At 35.9% G+C, this 21520-nt stretch overlaps 1 protein-coding gene across 2 annotated transcripts in view; it reads left to right on the forward strand.

The window, feature by feature from the left end:
* RXFP1 (relaxin family peptide receptor 1) overlaps window positions 1-21520 on the forward strand; it is a 99209-nt gene that overhangs the window by 72813 nt on the left and 4876 nt on the right. For both annotated transcript variants that reach the window (XM_004777317.3, XM_013048289.2), the window contains 9 exons: window positions 1272-1343; window positions 1430-1501; window positions 2090-2164; window positions 9382-9453; window positions 11763-11834; window positions 12921-12992; window positions 16527-16598; window positions 17447-17518; window positions 19556-19785. In XM_004777317.3, coding sequence (XP_004777374.1) covers window positions 1272-1343; window positions 1430-1501; window positions 2090-2164; window positions 9382-9453; window positions 11763-11834; window positions 12921-12992; window positions 16527-16598; window positions 17447-17518; window positions 19556-19785 — 809 coding nt within the window. The remainder of the gene's footprint in view (window positions 1-1271; window positions 1344-1429; window positions 1502-2089; window positions 2165-9381; window positions 9454-11762; window positions 11835-12920; window positions 12993-16526; window positions 16599-17446; window positions 17519-19555; window positions 19786-21520) is intronic.

Consider the following 21520-nt stretch of genomic DNA (forward strand, 5'->3'; position numbering starts at 1 on the left):
GAATCGTAGGCAGAGAGGAAAAAGAAGAGAAATCAGAATGGTAAGCATGAACAGAGGTGCTGTTGTCATAAACAATATGTGCTGAGTGTTTATGACATGTGTTGCCTCAAACATTACCACAACCTAATAAAGTAGATACTAATATTACCTCCATGTTAGAGTTGGGAAAACTGAGGCTTTCAGAAGTTAACTGCTTCCTTAAGGTCACACTATTAATAAGTAGCAAAGCCAGGACTTGAACTGACAGCAGAGAGAGCAGCACATTGCTGTGCTCAAGAGACTGAGGTAGAAATAAACATGGCAAAAGGGCAAGAGCAACGTAACAGAACAGAGTTGGTTCACTCTGCAGTAGGGTTAGAAGTAAAGTTGGGCAGGTAAAGTGGGGTCAAACTCTTTGGTAAGGCATGCAATGTCCTTTTTTTCTAGAACAGACCCTCGCCTGCCTCCCAGGTTCACTTCCTGTCTCTCTTCCCAGCCCCTTCAGGGGGAGGCTGCACTGAGATACCTGGTGATCTCTTCCCTTGTTACTCTCTCCTTCAGACTTCTTGCTTTTGCATAAGCGATCTCCTCTGCCTATATGAACTCCTACCCAATCTTTGCTTTGCAAATGACATCTTCATCCAAATCTCCATCCATCCTGTTGTGCCCCTTTTAGTACAGGCTTCTGTGTCCTGACTCCTCTGTGCCCTGCAGTCCCCACCCCCAACAAAGCTAAGCGCTGTCTGCGCAATGTCAGAACAACCATACCTTGTGCACTTCTCTCTTTTCCCCACATTGCTATAATAACCTGTTCGTATTCTACCTTTGAGGCAAATGGCGCCTCAAAGAAAGGGATGATACACCTAGCACAGTGCCACAGAGTAGGTGTGCAAAACAATTTGATTAGTAAAGGCATAGGTGAATGAATAGAGTGTGATTGATTGATTGATTGATTGATTATAGGGGAACTAAAACCTACACATGAAAAGGTAAGTGACCAGGTCCTTTTAGAGACCCCAAAGAAGGAAAAAGGTGTGATAAGAATAGCATATAAGAAAATCTAAGATGGATGACTATTGTTTTTCCTTTCCTTATTATAAGATATCAAGAAAGTAACACATTTGGGGCGCCTGGATGGCTCAGTCAGTAGATCATGCAACTCTTGATCTCAGGATTTTAAGTTCAAGTCCCACATTGGGTGTAGACGTTACTGAAAAATAAAATCTTAAAAAAAAAAATCAAGAAAAAAGAAGGTAACACATTTCTTGTGGTCATTTCTCTTTTCTTCTCAGGTATCTCAGCCATAACAGAATAACTTTCTTGAAGCCGGGTGTTTTTGAAGATCTCCACAGACTAGAATGGCTGTATGTTTAATTTACATGGCATTTTATAGTAATAGTTTTTATATTCTAAATATATAAATGAATCAATTTTTTCTTCTGGCTGGCAGGATAATTGAAGATAATCACCTCAGTCGAATTTCCCCACTAACATTTTATGGACTAAATTCTCTTATTCTCTTGTAAGTACTAAAAATTAAAGCAAATATTTCAATTGAAGGAAAAGACATGAATAAAAATTCTGCTTTAAGTTTAACAGCATTAAATATGGAATTGTTAAAGCCCCAAAAAGGCCTTTACAACTACAAACCATCTCTTAATCATATTCTAATGGCTATTTTATAGTTTTAATAATCTTATACGGTCTGTCTTCTAGGATATGAGCCCATCAAAACTAAATATAGCCTTACTTCCATATTTTATTGAAATATTCTCAAGTACACAATTACTGTCCATATTAATCTTGGTAAAGAAAAATAACATTAATTGAAAATCAATTTCTTCTCACTACCCACTTTTGATGGGAAGAGGTTTTCCTTCAGTTACTAACTTTGCTGCTTCTTCCATATGACAACTATCATTTGTCGAATTTTACTACTAACAAGCAATCACTTAAATATAACAAGACTTACAGAGAAAAAAAAAGAGAGAAGACAACTAACACAATAGATTTTTGTGGTTTTATAAAGAATAATGATAATACCATGTTTGACTTAAGACGAGAGAAGAACCAGAAAAATGTGAATTCTTTTCTTCCTTTTCTTTTTCAGAGCGTTGATGAATAATGTCCTCACCCATTTACCAGACAAACCTCTTTGCCAGCACATGCCAAGGCTGCATTGGCTGTAAGTTGATGAACCTTTCTTTAAATAAGTTAACTAACTTTCCTGGTTTTGCCCAGTACACTTTGGATATTAGGTTTTTAAAAATGATATGTTGTTTATGTCATGTCACATTTCCTCAAATTACTTTAGTATGATTTTGTTATTAAACATGCCCATTATCCAAATTAACCCCTCTAGACTCTTGCCTAGATAAAACACCTCACACACACACACAAAAAATTGGAGACAGGAAGAAGAAAGACAGAAGGGATGTCACAGTAGCTGTAGAACATCTCTTCCTTCCTTCTGTCATCTATTTTTGCCTATTTATTTGGTACAGAAAGACTAAGTCACTTTAGTCTCGTTTCTAAATTCTGCCTAATGAGAATATGATACTTATAATTTATTTTTGAAGTCTAATCACAATAGAATATGTCTCATGGAAATGTTTACACAGTAACTTTGCTTATGGTAATAAGTATCATTCTACCTGTTCAGAACTCAATTACCCAGTAAATTTGCCTACTTAACATGCAGGTAAAAAATGAAGAAACAAGTAACCAAAATAACTATTTATAAGTTCAGTAAACTACATGTACAGTATTATATGAAAACTTTCTCTTTCATTTTGTAGGAAATTCTCAGAAGCTTTTTTTGTTGCTTGATTTCTAAGCTCACAGCAGAGTGTAAGAACCAGATTAAAAGTTGAGGGGAAAAGGACACCTGGGTGACTCAGTTAAGCATCTGCCTTTGGCTCAGGTCCTGATCCCAGAGTCCTGAGGTAGTGTCCCACATTGGGCTCCTTCCTCAGCGGGGATCCTGCTTCTCCCTCTGCCCACTGCTCCCCCTGCTTGTACTCTCTCTCTCTGTCCTCCACTCAGGTCATGATCTTAGGGTTCTGGGATTGAGCCCTGCATCAGGCTCTCTGCTCAGCAGGGAGCCTGCTTCCCCACTCTCTCTGCCTGCCTCTCTGCCTACTTGTGATCTCTGTCTGTCAAACAAATAAGTAAAATCTTTACAAAAATAAAAAATAAAAAGTAAATTTTAAAAAATTAGAGTGAAGGGACGCCTGGGTGGCTCAGTTGGTTAAGCAGCTGCCTTTGGCTCAGGTCATGATCCCAGTGTCCTGGGATCGAGTCCCGCATCGGGCTCCTTGCTCGGCAGGGAGCCTGCTTCTCCCTCTGCCTCTGCCTGCCATTCTGTCTGCCTGTGCTCGCTCTCTCCCCCTCTCTCTCTGATAAATAAATAAAATCTTTAAAAAAAATAAATAAATAAAAATAAAAATAAAAAATTAGAGTGAAAAGATAAGTTCAAAACATTAGTGTGAAGTGACAACAATCGACCTGATAATAAAGCAGGAGTGGGAAGTGCTATAAAAAGCAGACATAATAACTCAAAACACACTAGTTTGGAACCATTTAGAAGAAGACAAACATCCCCAGAATCATTACTGAGTCCAAAGGGCATTTTGGTATGACAGCATAGTACACTCCCTTGTTGACAAGGTAAAGTATTCAAAAAAAGGGTATTTAAGTTCAATATCCTTTGTTGTAGTTAAATTTTATTTCAAATGAAGACATTAAACAGCTATTACATGCTCAGTAATCCAAGCGTAGTAATAAAGCAAAATTGATTGATATTTACATAAGTAAATTAGCAATTAAAAATTCATGTGCTGAGACCAGAAGCAAATGTAGGAGATATTATGCAATACATTAATAAGCATTTCTTGTGCTTTTAAAAAGGCAGCCTAATATACATCTCAGATAAAACTGTATTTTTTAAAAGATTTTTAGGTATTTGAGAGAGATAGAGCATGTGGGGTGGGAGGGATGGAATGGTGAGGGGGCGGGCCTTGTGGGGGAGGGCGCTCACAGGGAGAAGCAGAGCAGGGAGCCCCATAGAGTGCCAGATCTCAGGACCTCAGGATCATGACCTGAGGCGAAGCCGGATTCTTAACTGACTGAGCCACCCAGGCACCCCTCAGATAAATCTTTAAATGATTAAGATTTATTACTAAAGGGGCACCTGTTGTGGCTCAGTCTGGTAAACATCCAACTTTTTTTTTTTTTAAGATTTATTTATTCAGAGAGAGAGCATGTGTGCAAATGGAGGGAGGGGCAGTGAGAGAGGGAGAGAATCCCAAGCAGACTGACCGCTGAATTGGCAGCCCCATATGTGGCTCAATCCCACCACCATGAGATCTCCACCTGAACTGAAATCAAGAGTCAGCATCTTAATCAGTGGAGCCACTCAGGCGCCCTAGGTTAAGCATCCAACTCTTGGTTTCAGCTCAGGTCATGATCTCGGGATTTTGAGATCAAGCCCCAGGTTGGGATCCATTCTCAGTGTGGGGTCTGCTCAAGATTCTCTCTACTTTTCCCTTCCCACCCCCTCTACTGCTCCCCCTGCTCCCACATGCCAACGCGCTCTCTCGCTCTCTCTCAGAATACAATAAATAAATAAGTTTAATATAAAAAAAGATTTGTTAGTAAAGAAGTGGACATTTACAATTTCATCACTAAAGTTACTATCTTTAAATTTTAGCTATCCAAACAAGTCATTTCATATCCATTCCTGACAGTATTATCCCAATGTTAATGCTAATAATAATAATTTTTGCTTTATAAATATTCATTTCTGCTAAAACTAATCACAATACCTTTATTTTGCGCATGAACTTTTATTTAGCAAAGTTTAAATTGGAAAATCTGTTTCATGTGTTGGTAAAGAAAAAATTATTTAACTGATTTACTGGAAAAATATGCATAAAATAAAAGACATAAGACAGCCCCAGATAATATGCTTGCCAGATATGTGACAGACAGCAGATTAAAACCTTTACTATCATTGTTTCAAAGCAAAAAATAAAAACTGTAAACACCACAATAAAAATTTGGAAATTCAAAAAGTTGAAAATATAATTGATAAATAAACCACGTGAACAGATGGGGCAATAGCCAAAGGTGAACCAAAAATCAAGACAGCAAATTAAACTTATTTTGATGGGAGATGAAGTAGGTTTATAATTATAGGCGGGAGAAGCTAATACGAAGAATTTGAAACTATAGAAAATGATGAAGATACATTATGGAGCAAGGTGCTGGAAGACGTGGGCCCAGATGGAAAAATAAAATGCATTTTAAAGGATATCACACAATGATAAGAGGGTATGTTCATCAAGAAGACATATTAATCTTAGATGAATAAACAGTTTCAAAATAAATAAAGTGATAACCATAGAACTAGAAAGAAAAATAACTTGGAATCAAAAGTCATCACTTAAAACCAACAAATCCCCCAGTATGTAGGTATCTGATATTCTTAAGATGAACATTATAAAAAACTTACACCTGATCAAAATCATATGGTGGGAGAAAAGTAGAGAAGCATAAGGAAATACAATATATACTCATTTTATCATTGCTTATAAGATAAATTATAACAGGAAATTAATAAGTATTGTTATTCTCTAAGAAAGAGAAGATACGGTGTATTGGGTGTGTTATAAAGATAACCAATAGAATATACAAACCTTTCCAAAGATTAAAAGAAAGTTTTTTTAATTTATTGAGAGTTTTTTAACCTATAAAAAACCATAGAGTAATATTTTTAAATAGCAGACTAAAGTCAGATATATTAGTCATATCAGTACACTTAAGCAGGCTTAACTTATTTTTTAAAAAGAAAAGAGATAGTCAAGTTGGCACACAAACCAAAGCCTAATTCAGCGCTATTTACACAGAAAAAAAAATACAACTATAACTTAGTGATTAAAAAAGATAAAAAAACAAAAGGCTGGTCTATAGTATTCCATGTAGATGCAAAACAAAACAAAACAAAAAGCAGACATCATATTTTTTTTATCTAAGTAGGTAAAATTCTGGCCGGTTTGCAATAAACAACACTTAGAAGAACATTCAAATGATATAGTGTGAAATTTCTCACAAAAGATATTACATTATAAATACATATGCACCAAATAATTCGTATAGTAACCAAAAGAAATATGAAGAACTAAATAGCATAACTAATGACCCAATTTGTATATCAAACTGCAGCGTCCTTTTTCAATAACAGAACTGATCTATTTGGGACAGCAGTGTGCCCAGCAAAAATACAATATTCCCAGACTTTCCTGCATCCTCATATAACCACATGACCAAGCTCCACTGAAGAAGGTGGAAGAAGTATACTGTGGAATTTCTGGGAAATCACCATGAGGTGAAATAGGTAGGCTCTTCCTCTGTTTCCTTAACCAGAAAACATGGATATGATGGCTCAAGCTTTAGCATCATCCTGGACCATGAAGACAGGGTATGTAAAAAGTGAACATGAAACAACTTCATAAAAATACCATGCTGTCTCCAAGACTACCAAACTGTAGTTACGTATTTATGCTCTTATGGTTGGATGCGTGCTAGACGTACCTGCACCTAATTCTAACGAATATAACCCTGAAAGCAAACAAGAGCCAAAGAACATTCACCAAAACTGACCATGTGTTTTAGGACACATACATACTTAAGTCAAACTCAGAAAAACAGACGGAGGAACTAGCTTGAAACAGGACAAGGGTCATCCTCTTCTTGAGACTAGGAGACCAGGTGTATGTACAGGTAAGTGTTTAGATGCTGAGTAGAAGGTCAGGGGCTTTTCCTTGCTTCATCCCCTCAATTTTCTCCTTGAAATAGGAGCCGGAAATCTTTCAGAAGTATCGGGGGGAAGCAGAGGTTAAGGAGATTTGCGTGTTTAGAATGCCACTAGGGGTAGGTGAGGAAGCTGAGAAGAAACAGGCAAGATTATTGGTATTGGTATTGTTCTTCAGCTCAAAGAACCAGATTTTCAAGTTTATGCCTCAAACCGGGTTCCTGTGTATCAAGGACTAAAACCTCTCATTTTAGGAAGGAGGCAAAAACAAATTCCCAAATAAAGGTTAAAAATGATCTCAAAATTAAACTAACCTGACAATTTAATCAGAAGTCCCTAAATGATGCCTCGAGGGGTGCCTCTTACTGCTTTTTACAAATTAGTACACTAATACTAACAAATATTTTTGTCAGCTTAATAAAAAAAGATGTCATAATAATAGGTAACAAGAAAAATATATCAACTCACCCAACGATACTTTGTAAGGCTTAAGGAAGTATCACCACCTGGTGGTAGTTTCATGGTAACAGCAATTAAAGAGGAAAGAAGAGAATGGTCTCTGTCACTGACAGTATATATTGAGAGACCAGAAGCTTTGACCAAAACTAATGACCAAAAAAGAAGTACTATAAGTACTTAGTTTCCAATTTAATAGGATAGTAGATTTTTTTCTTTCAAAGGATGATCTAGAATCAAGATTTAAGACAATACAATATTCCATATAGTACAGAAATCCTGTCTACAAAAATTCTTCAGTTATGATGTATTGCTTCTGTTACATATCTGTAGCAATAATAAGCTATTCTCTGGACACTAGATTTTGAGCTGAAAAATTTGAAATATTTTGTGTCCTTCATCCAGTAAATCTAATGTTGCAACCTGATACAACATAGAAAAACCTTAGGATATCTTCTACAGCCTGACTTCAAATACAGTTCTCTTATTTTGCACTTTTCTTATACCAATACACCCTTTTACTCAACTGACTTGATTTCTAGGTCCCTTACACCCTGGTCTTCCAGATTGTTCAATATGTCTTGATTTGTCCAAGTCTATTTTTATTGCAATGCCCAAAATAGAAGTATCCCAGATACAGCCTAGCCAGCAGAATATAGGTACTTCTTTTAGTGTTACCCATGTTTGCCTGGCAGATTTTAATACCTGGGTCACACTTCAGTTCGTATACTTTAGTTTCAGTTGTTCTTGAATGGCTCCATATTATTGGTTACCAGGAAACTAAGTATTGGGGTAGACCGAACAGATTTAAAGACCTACTCCTGAAAGTATATCCCTAAGCTCCGCTAATGCTCTGATCTACAAACCTCCACCATAAACCTAACGATAAGATAAAAGAGATACAAGAAAAGAATGCCTTCATGATCACCATAGAGAAGAGACACTCAAACATACATTTTTGGCATGTTTTACTTCTCAGACCAGACTTCTGCTGGTGACAGCATTACACAGCAAGAGAGCGTAAGCAGGGTCTATGTACATCTCTCTGAACTGGAAGTTGGAAAGCCAAAGACAGCATAGCCTGTGTGGCAATATAATAAAGCAAACAGTGGTGTTCTTGGCGGTAAAAGGTTATTGAGAATTTTCCTAAGGTGTGTTTAGGCAAGGGGGGTAGAGGTGAAATTCTGTTTTGGCAGCAGAAGCTTCTGTGGCAATATTAGAATCTTCTGCAGACATAGCAAATAGGGTCACAGCACTTAGAGAAATGCCATTGGTAACTCTAGACAGATGGTTTTTGACTGTTGCTTTTTTTTTTAAGATTTTATTTATTTATTTATCATACAGAGATCACAAGTAGGCAGAGAGATAGGCAAGGGGGAGGGGGAAGGGATCTGGGCTTCCTGATGAGCAGAGAGCCCAACGCAGGGCTAGATCCCAGGACCCTGAGATCATGACCTGAAGTGAAGGCAGAGGATTAACCCACTGAGCCACTCAGGTGCCCCGTTGTTGTTTTTTAAGGAGATGGGAGTTTTTAAAATATATCACAAGGGGTTGCTGTAGACAGGTGTTTAACACATATCACTACTAAATGTCTGGTAAAGAAGTGGGTATTTATCATAAAAAAATTTTTTTTAATTTTTTTAAAGATTTTATTTATTTATTTGACAGAGATCACAAGTAGGCAGAGAGGAAGGCAGAGAGGAAGGCAGAGAGAGAAGAGGAAGCAGGCTTCCTGCCAAGCAGAGAGCCCGATTCGGGGCTTGATCCCAGGACCCTGGGATCATGACCTGAGCCGAAGGCAGAAACTTTAACCCACTGAGCCACCCAGGTGCCCCTATCATAACAAATTTTTTAATTTGACTTCTCATTCGCTTCACATTTCTCAAGGTAACATATGTACTCACAAGAACATATGATACAGATATGACTCAAAACATTTTTACTATGAACACAAAAAAAGAAGCATTGCATATATGTACTATTTTAGCTCTTATATAAGTGGCTACATGTGGGACTCTATATGAAATAAACAGTATGTGAAAAAAGATATTTTATTAGAAAGCGAATAGCTCTTGACAAATTTATTTCTATGATTAAAATTTAGCTTTATTGTTTTTGTTTTTATGTTTCAGGGACTTTGAAGGCAACCATATCCATAATTTGAGAAATTTGACTTTTATTTCCTGCAGTAATTTAACTGTTTTGTAAGTAGAGTTTTATCCTTTCAAAGTGATATTATATCTCTTTACAAACAAATTTAATCATTTATGTGAACATAAGTTAGCATAAACATGCAAAGTAATTATGACAAATGTTCACTTATGACTTAAAGTTTTCTGCAACCAAAGTGGATTGGCAAAATTATTGAAGTTCACACCAACCTTGATCAAGATTCATAACATGCATGGATCATCACAACAATTCTGTATTATATGAGACTTGTCTTTCTCAAACTTAAGTAATACCCATTTTAATGGAAAAATTTTCATTGACCACCTAAAATCTCTCTTTGGAACTCAGTTTGAGAAACACTAAATTAGTCTTAATCTGTAAGAATGTTTGCCCTTTGCAAATTACAACTGTAAAGATTGTGGAAAAAATTTAATTACAACCAAAATTTTTTTAAATGTGGCAGAATGTCTACACCCCTGAAGATATAATTGAAGACACCAGGATAAATTTTAGAATGTTGTTGAGTATAATTTCTCCTATGTCTTTCTGGTCTATTTTAAAGTCAAGCTGCTTTTTCCATGGAAAAGCATGATGGAAGGATGATGGTGCTTCTTTCAGGATAAAAACACAGTTGCCTTATTCACGGGGTTTTTTCTCAGAATAGTGTTTTTCCAACTGTGGGTTGAAACTCACAAGTGGGTGATGAAAGCAATACGGTATCTTCTGACTAGCTTATCTAATGAAACAAGCTGAATTGAATTGAATTGAATTGAAATAACAGAATGCAGTTCAGATGGTTAAACGTAAATCTTGGGTTCTGTGGATGTATGTTAAGCCCAATGTTTTTAAGAGCAGCTACATGGGCAAAGTTTGAAATCCACCAAAGTAGAATCTGTCTAGAAACCACCCCAGAATCCATCTCGAAATCCAGGCTAGAAACCATAATACAAGGACCTCTGTGTACAGGCAACGCAATAGCTATCCCTGATACAAAAAACTTTTTTTCCAGTATCATCCCACATTCCAATGGGTTCAAGCCCCTGAGATGTCTGAATTCTTGCCCGATGAGCTCAGAGCAGTCTTCAGGTGCAGGCTGCCTCATGTCAGTCACGCAAAACAGTTCTTACCAATTGCTGGAAAGAAACTAAGTGGCACCTGAAGGACATAGACCAAAACTTTCAACTTCTTTGATGATACACTTTTATATGTTTTTAAAGAAGCCTCTGTGTGAGGAAATTATCTGTGATTTTCCTCTTGGCAGTTGCTTGTGCTTTTCTGGTCTAGAGATACTGGCTGGAGGTGGTAATGTTTGGAGAGCTGAGAGAAAATAAATGCTTCAGGATGGAACAAGGCCAACCTCTGAGCACATCACACATTTAAAGAATTGAAAACATTTTGAGACTTTTTTTAAGATCTTATTTATTTGTCAGAGAGAGAGACAGCGGGAGAGCGGGTAGCAGGCAGAGAGAGAAGCAGGCTCCCCGCTGGGCAAAGATTCCATATAGAACTGGATTCCAGGACCCCGGGATCATGACCTGAACAGAAAGCAGAGGCTTAACCAACTGAGCCACCCAAGCATCAGGCTTTTAAAACTTTTCCATGAGTTACTCCTTTATGCTGGCTCATAGTACATGAGATCAGTGCGGAAATGAACTCGTCAAGAATTACATACAGTCTGTGGGGCTCCTGGGTGGCTCAGTCAGTTAAGCATCTGCTTTTGGCTCAGCTCATGATCTCCGGGTCCTGGGACTGAGCCCAGATTAGGGTCCCTGATGAGCTGGGAGCCTGCTTCTCCCTCTCCCACTCCTCCTGCTTGGGCTGTCTCTCTGTGTCAAATAAATAAATGAATCTTAAAAAAAGGAATTACATACATCTTGGTTCAACATTTCAAACTAGAGATCTTCTGAATTGGTCCAGTTTAGACTAGACTTTGTTAGAAAACTCCACCCCAAGTTGCTTCGCCTACTGGATGCATGAGTGCTACTGTGCACCTGCGCTCAGGGCGTTCTGTTAGCAAGAGGAGCTAGGCAGATTAAATGTGCTCTCTGTTGCAAAAAATCAGTCTGTAGTCTCAAGAGTTCACTTTTCACTATTTCCCTTGCAGAGTTCTTCCCTACTTTACTTAAAATTTTGAATAATATTTTATTTTTATCATCATTAAAATTTTAGAAATTTAAAACTAAAATTAGACTGGATAAGTTACTGTACTACAAAATACTTGATGTGAAAATGCACTATATATAATTATCTTTTTTTTCAGGCTATTAATCTTCTTTCCAAAAACTCATTTATCACTCACTTCAAGGAGCCACAACATATTTTTTTTTCTTTTTACTTTCAGGGTAATGAGGAAAAACAAAATTAATCACCTAAATGAAAATACTTTTGCACCTCTCCAGAAGCTAGATGAGTTGTAAGTTTGATAAAACTTTTCCTTCTACTGTTTTAGTTCATACTTGTTACACATATATGCTTCTGTACATTTGAGAAATATTTATCTCTTTTCTAACCATTATTTGTATACACTTTGAGCCATAAATGACTTCAGATAGCTTACAAAAATATACATAAATATATATGTATATATGTATATATATATATATATAAAATAACTATTTGAAGAAAATGAGATAAAGGAAACATAGCTACAAGGAAATAATAAAATCAAGGTAAAATTAATAAATAAAATATATCCTACGTCACTCTGTCCCACTGCTAGAGAGGAACAGCACATTGTTTTTATGTTCCTTAGAGAGTTAGGATTCAGAGACCATAAGATAAAAGACATACTTTGCTAAATCCAGAAATAAAAGATAATATTAGATCCACAAAGATACTAGATGTCCTTGGATAACATCCCGACCTAAAATAATGGAAGAGAGACATAAGTTAAATCAACTGTTTACACTGCCCTTCTTTTTTAAATCAATGACCCAGTTCCAAAGGGCATTAAAACAACTCTCTTATAAACCAAAGCTTTGTGGCCTAAGCACATAGTAGCTGATTGTCAGAATAAAATATATGTTCGGGGATGGATGAAGTACATGTCCTTCAGACAATTATTTTATATTTTACTATTAATTTCCTCTATTGGATTTTGCTAAAGTTTGCAAACTACAGTCACCCCTTGAATAACTTGGGGTAGAACTGTGCAAAAATTAAGTCTCCAAATTATATTCCTACTCTAATGCAAACGGAAGAAGAGAATGAAGGGAAAAGGAAAAGAGGCACAACACATATATTAATTAAATTAAATTAGAAATTTGAAACAAGATTAAATACCATCAAGCATTTGTCTCTGAAGAAGTGATGAAATGGGATAAATTATTTTTATATTTTCCCACTATACTTGCTTTTCTAAAACTTTTAGACTTCTGGTAATTAATGTACCTCACTAATAGCACTGTTAAAAAGTTGTATAATCATTTCCTAACAAATTACAGAACAATGAATAAAGTCTTAAGAAACTAATATGACATGGTTGCAATTGTTTCCCTAGGGATTTAGGAAGTAATAAGATTGAAAACCTTCCATCGCAACTATTTAAAGATCTGAAGGAGCTCTCACAACTGTAAGACATTTTGTCATTTCACTTGTTTTATTTTTTTAATTTTAATATATATAACTCGAAATTTAGCATCTTCACCATTTTTAAACGTGCGGTTCAGTGACGTTAAGTACATTCATGCTGTACTACCATCACCACCTTCCATCTCCAGAACTTTTTCATCCTCCCAAACTGAAACTCCATACCTATTAAACAATATCTCCCCATCACCTCCCCTGACCAGCATCTCTGTTCTGTATCTATTAATGTGACTATTCTAGGTACCTCATATAGATGGAATCATTCAATATTTGACCTTTTGTGACTGGCTTATTTCACTTAGCATAATGTCCTCAAGGTGCATACGTTTTGGAGCATGTGTCAGAATTTCTGGATATTATTCTGAATAATAGCATTAATTCATAACAATATTGTTCTAAATAGTAATTCATTGTATGTGTATATATAGAGATACATATGTGTATATATACATATATATGACATATACATATGTATAGAGAATATGTATATAGAGAGAAAAATCCATTTCTGAAATTTGCTATTTTACAAATTCTTTGTGATTTCTTTGTAAAATTTCTTTGAAAATGTAATATGTACATATATATACATACATATACATATATATGCTGCTATGAACATGGGTGTATAAATATCCGTTTGAGACCATTCTTTCAAATCTTTTCAGTATATAGCACAGAAATAAAATTGCTGGATCATACAATAATTCCATTTTAATTTTTTTTTTAATGTAGCTTTTAATTTTTTTAGGAAGCAGCACGCCAATTCCCAAGCACCTACACCATTTTCATTCCCATTAGCAGTGCACAAGTATTCTAATTTCTCTACATCTTCAATAACACTTGTTCTTTTCTCTTTTTTGGGTAATATTTATCCTAACAGATGTGAAATGTCATTGTGGTTTTGATTTGCATTTCCCTAATGGTTAGTGATGTTGAACATCTTTTCATGGGCTTATTGGCCATGTATCTTCTTTGGGGAAGTGTCTATTCAAGTCTTTTGCCTTTTTTTAAAGATTGGGTTTGTTTTTGTTGTTAAATTGTAGGAATTCTTTATATATTTTAGTATATATAAAGTATATATATATTTAGTAAATCCTTTTCAGTTATATGATTTATATATATACTTATGATATATTTAGTAAATATAAATATATATATGTATATATTTATGATATAGTTAGTAAATCCTTTTCAGTTATATGATTTGCAAATATTTCCTTCTATTCTGTAAATACACTGTGTTGATTTTTTCTTCTTCTAAGAGTTTTCTAGTCCTAACTTCTATATTTAGGTCTTTAATCCATTTTGAGTTGATTTTATACATGAGGTAAGATAAGTTCTAAGTTCATTCTTTTGTATGTGGGAGCAAGCTGGTTTTCCCAGCTCCATTTGTTGAAAAGACTGTCTTTTTCCCTATTGAGTTGTTGCAGGACCATATACACAAGGGTTTATTCCTGTGCTGTCTATCCTATTCTACTGGTCTCTATACTCTTCTTTATAACAATACCACCCTGTTTTGATCACTGTGGCTTTGTACTAAGTTTTGAAATTGGGAAGTGTGAAGCCTCCAACTTTGTTCTTCTTTTTCAAAATTGTTTTAGCCATTCAAGCTCCCTTAGGATTCCAAGCAAATTTCAGAATGGACTTTTCTCTCTATGCCAAAAAATATTAGGATTATGATAAAGATTGCACAGAATCAGTGGGTCACTTTGGGGAGTACTGACATTTTTTTAAAACATGTATTTATTTATTTTAGAGAGAGAGCACAGGAGTGGAGGGGAGGGCAGAGGGAGAAGGAGAGAATCTTAACCAGACTCTGAGCTCACTATGGAGCCAGACACGGAGCTCGATCCCATAAGGCCAAGATCACACCCTGAGATCAAGACCTTAGCCAAAACCAAGAGTTGGATGCTTAATCAACAAACCAACTGTGCCATCCCGGTGGCCCAGGGAGTTTGACATCTTGACAACACTAAATCTTCTAATCCATAAACATACAACGTCTTTCCATTTAATGGTGTCTTTTTAAATTGCTTTTGGCAACATTTTCTTTTCAAACACAAGTCTTTCACTTCCTTGATTCTGTTGGTGCAATTGTAAATGGAATTATGTTTCGAATTTCCTTTTTTTTTTTTAAAGATTTTATTTATTTATTTGTCAGAGAGAGAGAGAGAGAGAGAGCGAACACAGGGAGACAGAGTGGCAGAGGGAGAAGCAGGCTCCCTACAGAACAAGGAGCCCGATGTGGGACTCGATCCCAGGATGCTGGGATCATGACCTGAGCCGAAGGCAGCCGCTCAACGAACTGAGCCACCCAGGCGTCCCTCGAATTTCCTTTTTTGCTTGTTCGTTGTTAGTGTATAAAAACACATTCGGTTTTTGTGTAGTGGTTTTATATCTGGCAACTTTGCTGCATTGAGTTGTAAGTTCTAACAGCTTTGTGTGTGTGTGTAAGTGAGAGAGAGAGAGAGAGAGAGAGAAATCTTTAGGGTTTTCTACACATAGTATCATGTCATATGTGAACAAAGATAATTTTACTTCTCCCTTTCTAATTTGAATGCCTTTTTTTTTTTTTCCTGGCCTAATTACTCTGGCTAGACTTCCAGTACTATGTTGAAAGAAGCAAAAGAGGTCCTCCTGGTCTTGTTACTGACTTGGGAGGAAAAGCTTTTAGTCTTTCACCATTGAGGCTGATGTTAGTTGTGTGCTTTCTGTATATGGCTTGTGTTATGTTCAGATAGCTTCCTTCTAGCCTTAGACTGTTAAGTCCACTTTGTTTCTTTAATACACCCGAACTTTCCTTTTCATTCTTCCTCTCTTTCCTTCTACAATCACTACCTCCCAGAAGATCCCCCACTTAACTAAAAATCTAACCTGGAATAAGTTTCTCAAATAGAATTTGCCTTGAGAAGCTCCCTTTAATCAATGATTCTTTTCTCAAGGTGTTGTTTGTTTGTTTGTTAACAAAGACTCAGAAAATTTTTCCATCAAAATTGAGCTGCACTGTCTCTCTGATCGCTCTTTCTTTGTTCCCAGCTATATAGCCTTTTGCTTTCCATTTCACACCTCACAAATCATCAGCACAAATGTCACTCTTTGGCATAAGATTTTTTGTAAAAACCATTCAGTATGATTCCATTAATTCAAATTTGACAAAAGAGATGGTTTTTCATTCAACTCAATGAGATCCTAGGCAAAAGGTGAGGTATGTGTGGTTTCTTGTCGAGACCTCTACTGCTTCCGTGGTAGAGCCATTTCTTGACAAGTCCACTTTTGTTCTTATATTGTCTTAGTTCCCCCATCACTAACAAAATCATAGTGCTAATTAAAAGCCAGGCACAATTCTAGGTGTTTTATCTCCATTAATTCATTTAAATATTTAATGAACTCTGTAAGGCAAGTGCTATTCCTATACTTTTTTGTTAATGTTTAAAAGTAATCCAGTCAACAGATACACTTTCTCTTAAGAAGTTTCTAGAAATGACTTATTGCTGCCTTTTTTTTTTTTTTTAAACAGGAATCTTTCCTACAACCCAATCCAGAAAATCCAAGCAGATCAATTTGATTATCTTGTAAAACTCAAGTCTCTGTAAGTATATACCTATGGGGATAATTTTATGATGAAATTGTTATTTATACACTAATAGCTAATAAAGTCTATAATATTAGATTTGTAGAATCTTTCAAATCAGAAGCTTTATTCCCAGGATATGAGTTAAACACTGCAGAACCATATGGGTGCTCACTAGACTATAAACAGGTAGTTTTACCTTACATATTTATAAACTAAAAATCAGGTAATGATTTTATATTTTTCTATAATCACCAGGAGATTATATTGGATTGTTTGCTTTGATTCTCTGAAGGCAACTCTGCATATTCATTTCTCCATTGTACTGGTATCTAAAAATTTATTATAGCCACTTTTATCCCAAAGATGCAATATTCTGGATTATGTAAATCATTACTCACACCACACACACACACACACACACACATACACATCTGTTATGGTCTAAGAATTGCCTTTAAAAGATAAGTTCAGTTCATTTAGTTTAAATGTACCCTCAGTAAAATGACATCTTATTAGAAAAAATATATTATTTTAAAATTATTAGAAAAATTTCAAATCTCTCTGCTTTTGTAATATTGTCCGAAAGATAATGTGCGTTCATTTATTCCACAAACCCTTATTGAGAAGTTACTATGCACAAAGCATAGGTTATGATCTATAAGGATCAAAAAAATTCAAATAGAGGAGATATTTGTGTATAAATGCCAGAATCAAAAAGGAGTTGGGAAGTAAGTGCATAGGGCAGGCTGAGTATGAATGTTTGGTTCACAATCAGTGTTAACAGACAGCATTTTGTCACAAAAACTCATTTTATTATATTCTTGTAATATATGTTATTTTGATGAATAATTTGATATTTTTAGCAGCCTAGAAGGAATTGAAATTTCAAATATCCAACAAAGGATGTTTAGACCTCTACTGAATCTCTCTCACATGTAAGCAGATGTTTTTCTTGTTTTTCACCCTGATTTCCATCTTTTATGTTTCCTCATGCACTGTGCTAATACATCCATACCCAAAGCATCCAATCTAGCAAATTTTCTGCTGACTCATTTGTCTAATTTATTATTCCTAAAGTGTTGTTATTGGGTGGGATGATTTTTAGCGCCCCAAGGTCTAGTAGAATCAAAGGTGATTTTTTAAATGTCAGAGAACATGAGGGTGGAGGGAAGGCCCTCAGTCATATAAGCTCTCCTTAGCACTGATACCATTCATACATAGGGATGTTTGCCTGATGAGCTAGTAATTTGCACACATGGTATAAGTGCTACCAGATGAAGAAATAGGAACTTATATAAACCACACAAAATAACTGTAAATAATTAATTGCTGTAAATGGAGGAAAGCATGGAGAAATACTCCTTAGTAAAAAATGCCACCAATGGCAGGACATGATTGAAGCAAATGAGTATGGATAAAATGGAAAACTTTAAAAATCTTTTTTTTTTCATTTATTTTTTATTTATTTTAAGCATAACAGTATTCATTCATTATTTTTTCACCACACCCAGTGCTCCATGCAATCCGTGCCCTCTATAATACCCACCACCTGGTACCCCAACCTCCCACACCCCCGCCACTTCAAACCCCTCAGATTGTTTTTCAGAGTCCTTAGTCTCTCATGATTCACCTCCCCTTCCAATTTCCCCCAATTCCCTTCTCCTCTCTAACTCCCCATGAAAATCTTTTATTCAAACAGTGTGTATTATGGTGCCATTGATTCTTTGCTTTGGAAACATCTTTCTTTAATTGAGGGCAGTCTTACAGCAGATGTTAGGTTGATCTCAATGCAGGCTAATTAAGTCCCAGCAATTTAGAAAGTGTCATGTCCGCCAACACCCCTCTATAATTTTGATTATATTTTAAGTCTAATGCAGGACATTCTTTTTGTTTTCCATAACTCTTCAGAGAGGATGCTTATAAAATTTTCTTTGATTGCACACAACATAAAGCACTCAGACAAATGTAAGCCAAATACAGTTTATTGGGAGAAAATGGTTAGCTCATAAAACCCAAGAAACAACTCAAGGAACAGACTTGAATTGGGCAGAAACCATATCAGATCTAAGGGATTCGGGCAGCAAGAGTTAAACAACAGGACGATATACTGTAATTGTCAAGCTTTTATCTTGTGTTATTACTACAGCTCTCTAAACTATAAAGATCATTTATATTTTTTGCCAGAATACATGGCTTTAGAGGAAAATACATCTAATTTGAACTTCAATTTCTACATTTATTAGAAAATTTTGTAGTAAATAATTTGCCTTCACTGAAGATTCATCTCTTCCTATGGTGGTACTGTTACGTAATGCATGGAGTTTACTTGAGAATTGATTCCTGATACCGAGAAGATGATCAGTCAATGATGTAGGTGTTGCTGGTAATACAGTAGCAATTACTGATTATCTGGGTAGTGTCTGTATCAATAAAACAGGTCTCTCTATTGATGAAAAAATTAACTCAACAAATATTTATTCAACACCTTATTATGTACCAAAATCTGGTCGAGAGTTAAGCATGTGAACAGGCAGTTACAGCTCACATAATGACTTCTGTAGTAGAAAAGCCATGGAAGTCAGAGAAGAAAACATTTGGCTCTCTCCTCCCCTGAGGGCTGAGAAGCAGGATTAGTTGGAGCAACAAGAGGAGCACGTAAACACTAAAAATCCAATAAAAGTTTCCTTAGATGGATTAATTCTCTCGATCTCATGCTGATGGTTTATTTATGTTTCAAGGCATGTCTTGAAATTCGTGGTGCCTATTTGCTGCTCTAACCCATGCATTCTTTTGCAGTGAAATCAAGTTCACAAGAATTAAAATTTCAACCTTTAGTATCTTTTGTGTTTTACCTTACTGTGAGCCTCATATTATGTTTTCTTCCTCCTGATAAGATGTAGAAAAGAAATACAAATGTACTGTGACACTGAATTAAATTTGAAATCTTATTTTACTTTCTCTTTGTGCATCAGATATTTTAAGAAATTCCAGTACTGTGGGTTTGCACCCCATGTTCGCAGCTGCAAACCAAACACTGATGGGATCTCATCTCTAGAAAACCTCTTGGCAAACATTATTCAAAGAGTGTTTGTCTGGGTTGTATCTGCAGTGACATGCTTTGGCAACATCTTTGTCATCTGTATGAGACCTTATATCAGGTCTGAGAACAAGCTACATGCCATGTCAATCATTTCTCTCTGCTGTGAGTATTTCCTGATTGAAGAGGAATTATAGTTTTGAAATACAGGAGAGCACTGCTATTAGAAAATAAGGAAACAGAGTGGTAGAAATATGAGATTTTACATTTTCCTCTTTTTTGCTTCTACGTTGTTTTCATATTCACTGTAATGAAAATCAAATGACTCTGGTGAGAAGAAAATAAGTTTTTAAAACAGGAAAATTCAGCTACCTTACACAGGTTAATGAAGCTCTTGTTTATTAGCTTTGTCTTGTAAAGAAGCTCTCCTTCATTAGTTTTCTTCTCTGAAGGCATGTTTTGTTAAAGCCTGTAAACTCTTTTACTATGAATAAAATGACAATCTTTCACAGTCACATTTTTATATCTAGGGTTGTATTTACTTTTTTGTTTGCATCTCTGGATCCTAGGTATTGACTTACCTGATAGCTGGGTTCCTGGTCTCTGAGCTATGAAAATCTCTTCCATTCGTAATTTGAGATATTTGAATTAAAAAAATGTTTTTGGTAGTATTAAAATTTTTAAGTTTTTGAAATGTGATTGCAGAGTACTGTGTTAAATGAGGACTACCAAGAAAAAAAAGTAAGAAACCAGTGGTCAGGCTGTTTACAGTGTGGGTCACATGGCCTGTAATGTAGCCATACTTTCTCCAGCGAGTATCAATCTACATGATGTTTTGCTTTATGTTTACATGCCCAGGCTCATTCAAAGTCTATTGTCTTATTATTTTATTCATTGCAAGCTACCTAGGAAATAGAAGTCAGAAACTGGTTACTAATTCATATTGTTAATTACAAAATTTTGAGTATGCTCAATTGCTCTGGGGAAGGCTAGAGTATAACTTCAATGTTCAAGGATTAGGACCAGCCTCATCATTTATACAGTGATGTGATTTCAGAAACCTTGTGTAGAATCCCTGTGTAGTAAAAAAAAAAAAAAAAAAAAAAAAAAACTCACCTACTCTCGGATATGAAATATATGCTTAAAAAGCAAAATCACCAAATAGGGCATCACACTGACAACTGATTCTGGGGATGGGAGAGCCTAAAATGAGACAATGAAAGATGTAAAAATAGGAAGAGAGAATCAGAGAGAACAGATTTGCTTAGACCAGCTCTGGGTAAATAACTCAAGCCCTTCAAAATTATACTGACTATAGAGCACTTATTTTTTGGTTAAGATTTATATGAGAGAAAGAGAGAGAGAGCACAAGCAGGGGGAGTGATGGGGGAGAGGGAGAAGTAGGCTCCCCAGTGAGCAAGGAGCCCCATGTGGTGCTCCATCTTATGACCCAGGGCAGAGTGGCAGGCAGAGGGAGAAGCAGTCTCCTCGCTGAGCAAGGAGCCCAACCCCAGGCTCAGTCCCAGGATCCCGGGATCATGACCTGAGCCGAAGGCAGATGCCTAGCTGACTGAGCTACCCAGGTGCCCCTCAACATAATTACATTTTATCCATTTACTCAACGCCTCTAGGTAACGAGACCAGAATGGAAAACAAAATAGACAAATCCCTACTCAAACAGACCTGAAAATTTAAAAAAAAAAAAAAAAAAAAGAGGGCATGATTATGTAATTAGCTATAGAGGGTGCTGTAAGAGTGGTTATTGAAGAGAGCTGCTGAAGAGGTCCTTACCCATAAACAAATAAAAAGTAGAATAAAAAGTACCTCCTCCCAAGTGGAAGTAAATGAGATATTTTTTGCTCATACTGAAAATACTACCACTTATTGTTAATTCCATTAT

Source organism: Mustela putorius, unplaced genomic scaffold, assembly GCF_011764305.1.
Source record: "Mustela putorius furo isolate JIRA1106 unplaced genomic scaffold, ASM1176430v1.1 tig00000056_pilon_pilon_pilon, whole genome shotgun sequence".
NCBI classification, from domain to species: Eukaryota; Metazoa; Chordata; class Mammalia; order Carnivora; family Mustelidae; genus Mustela; species Mustela putorius.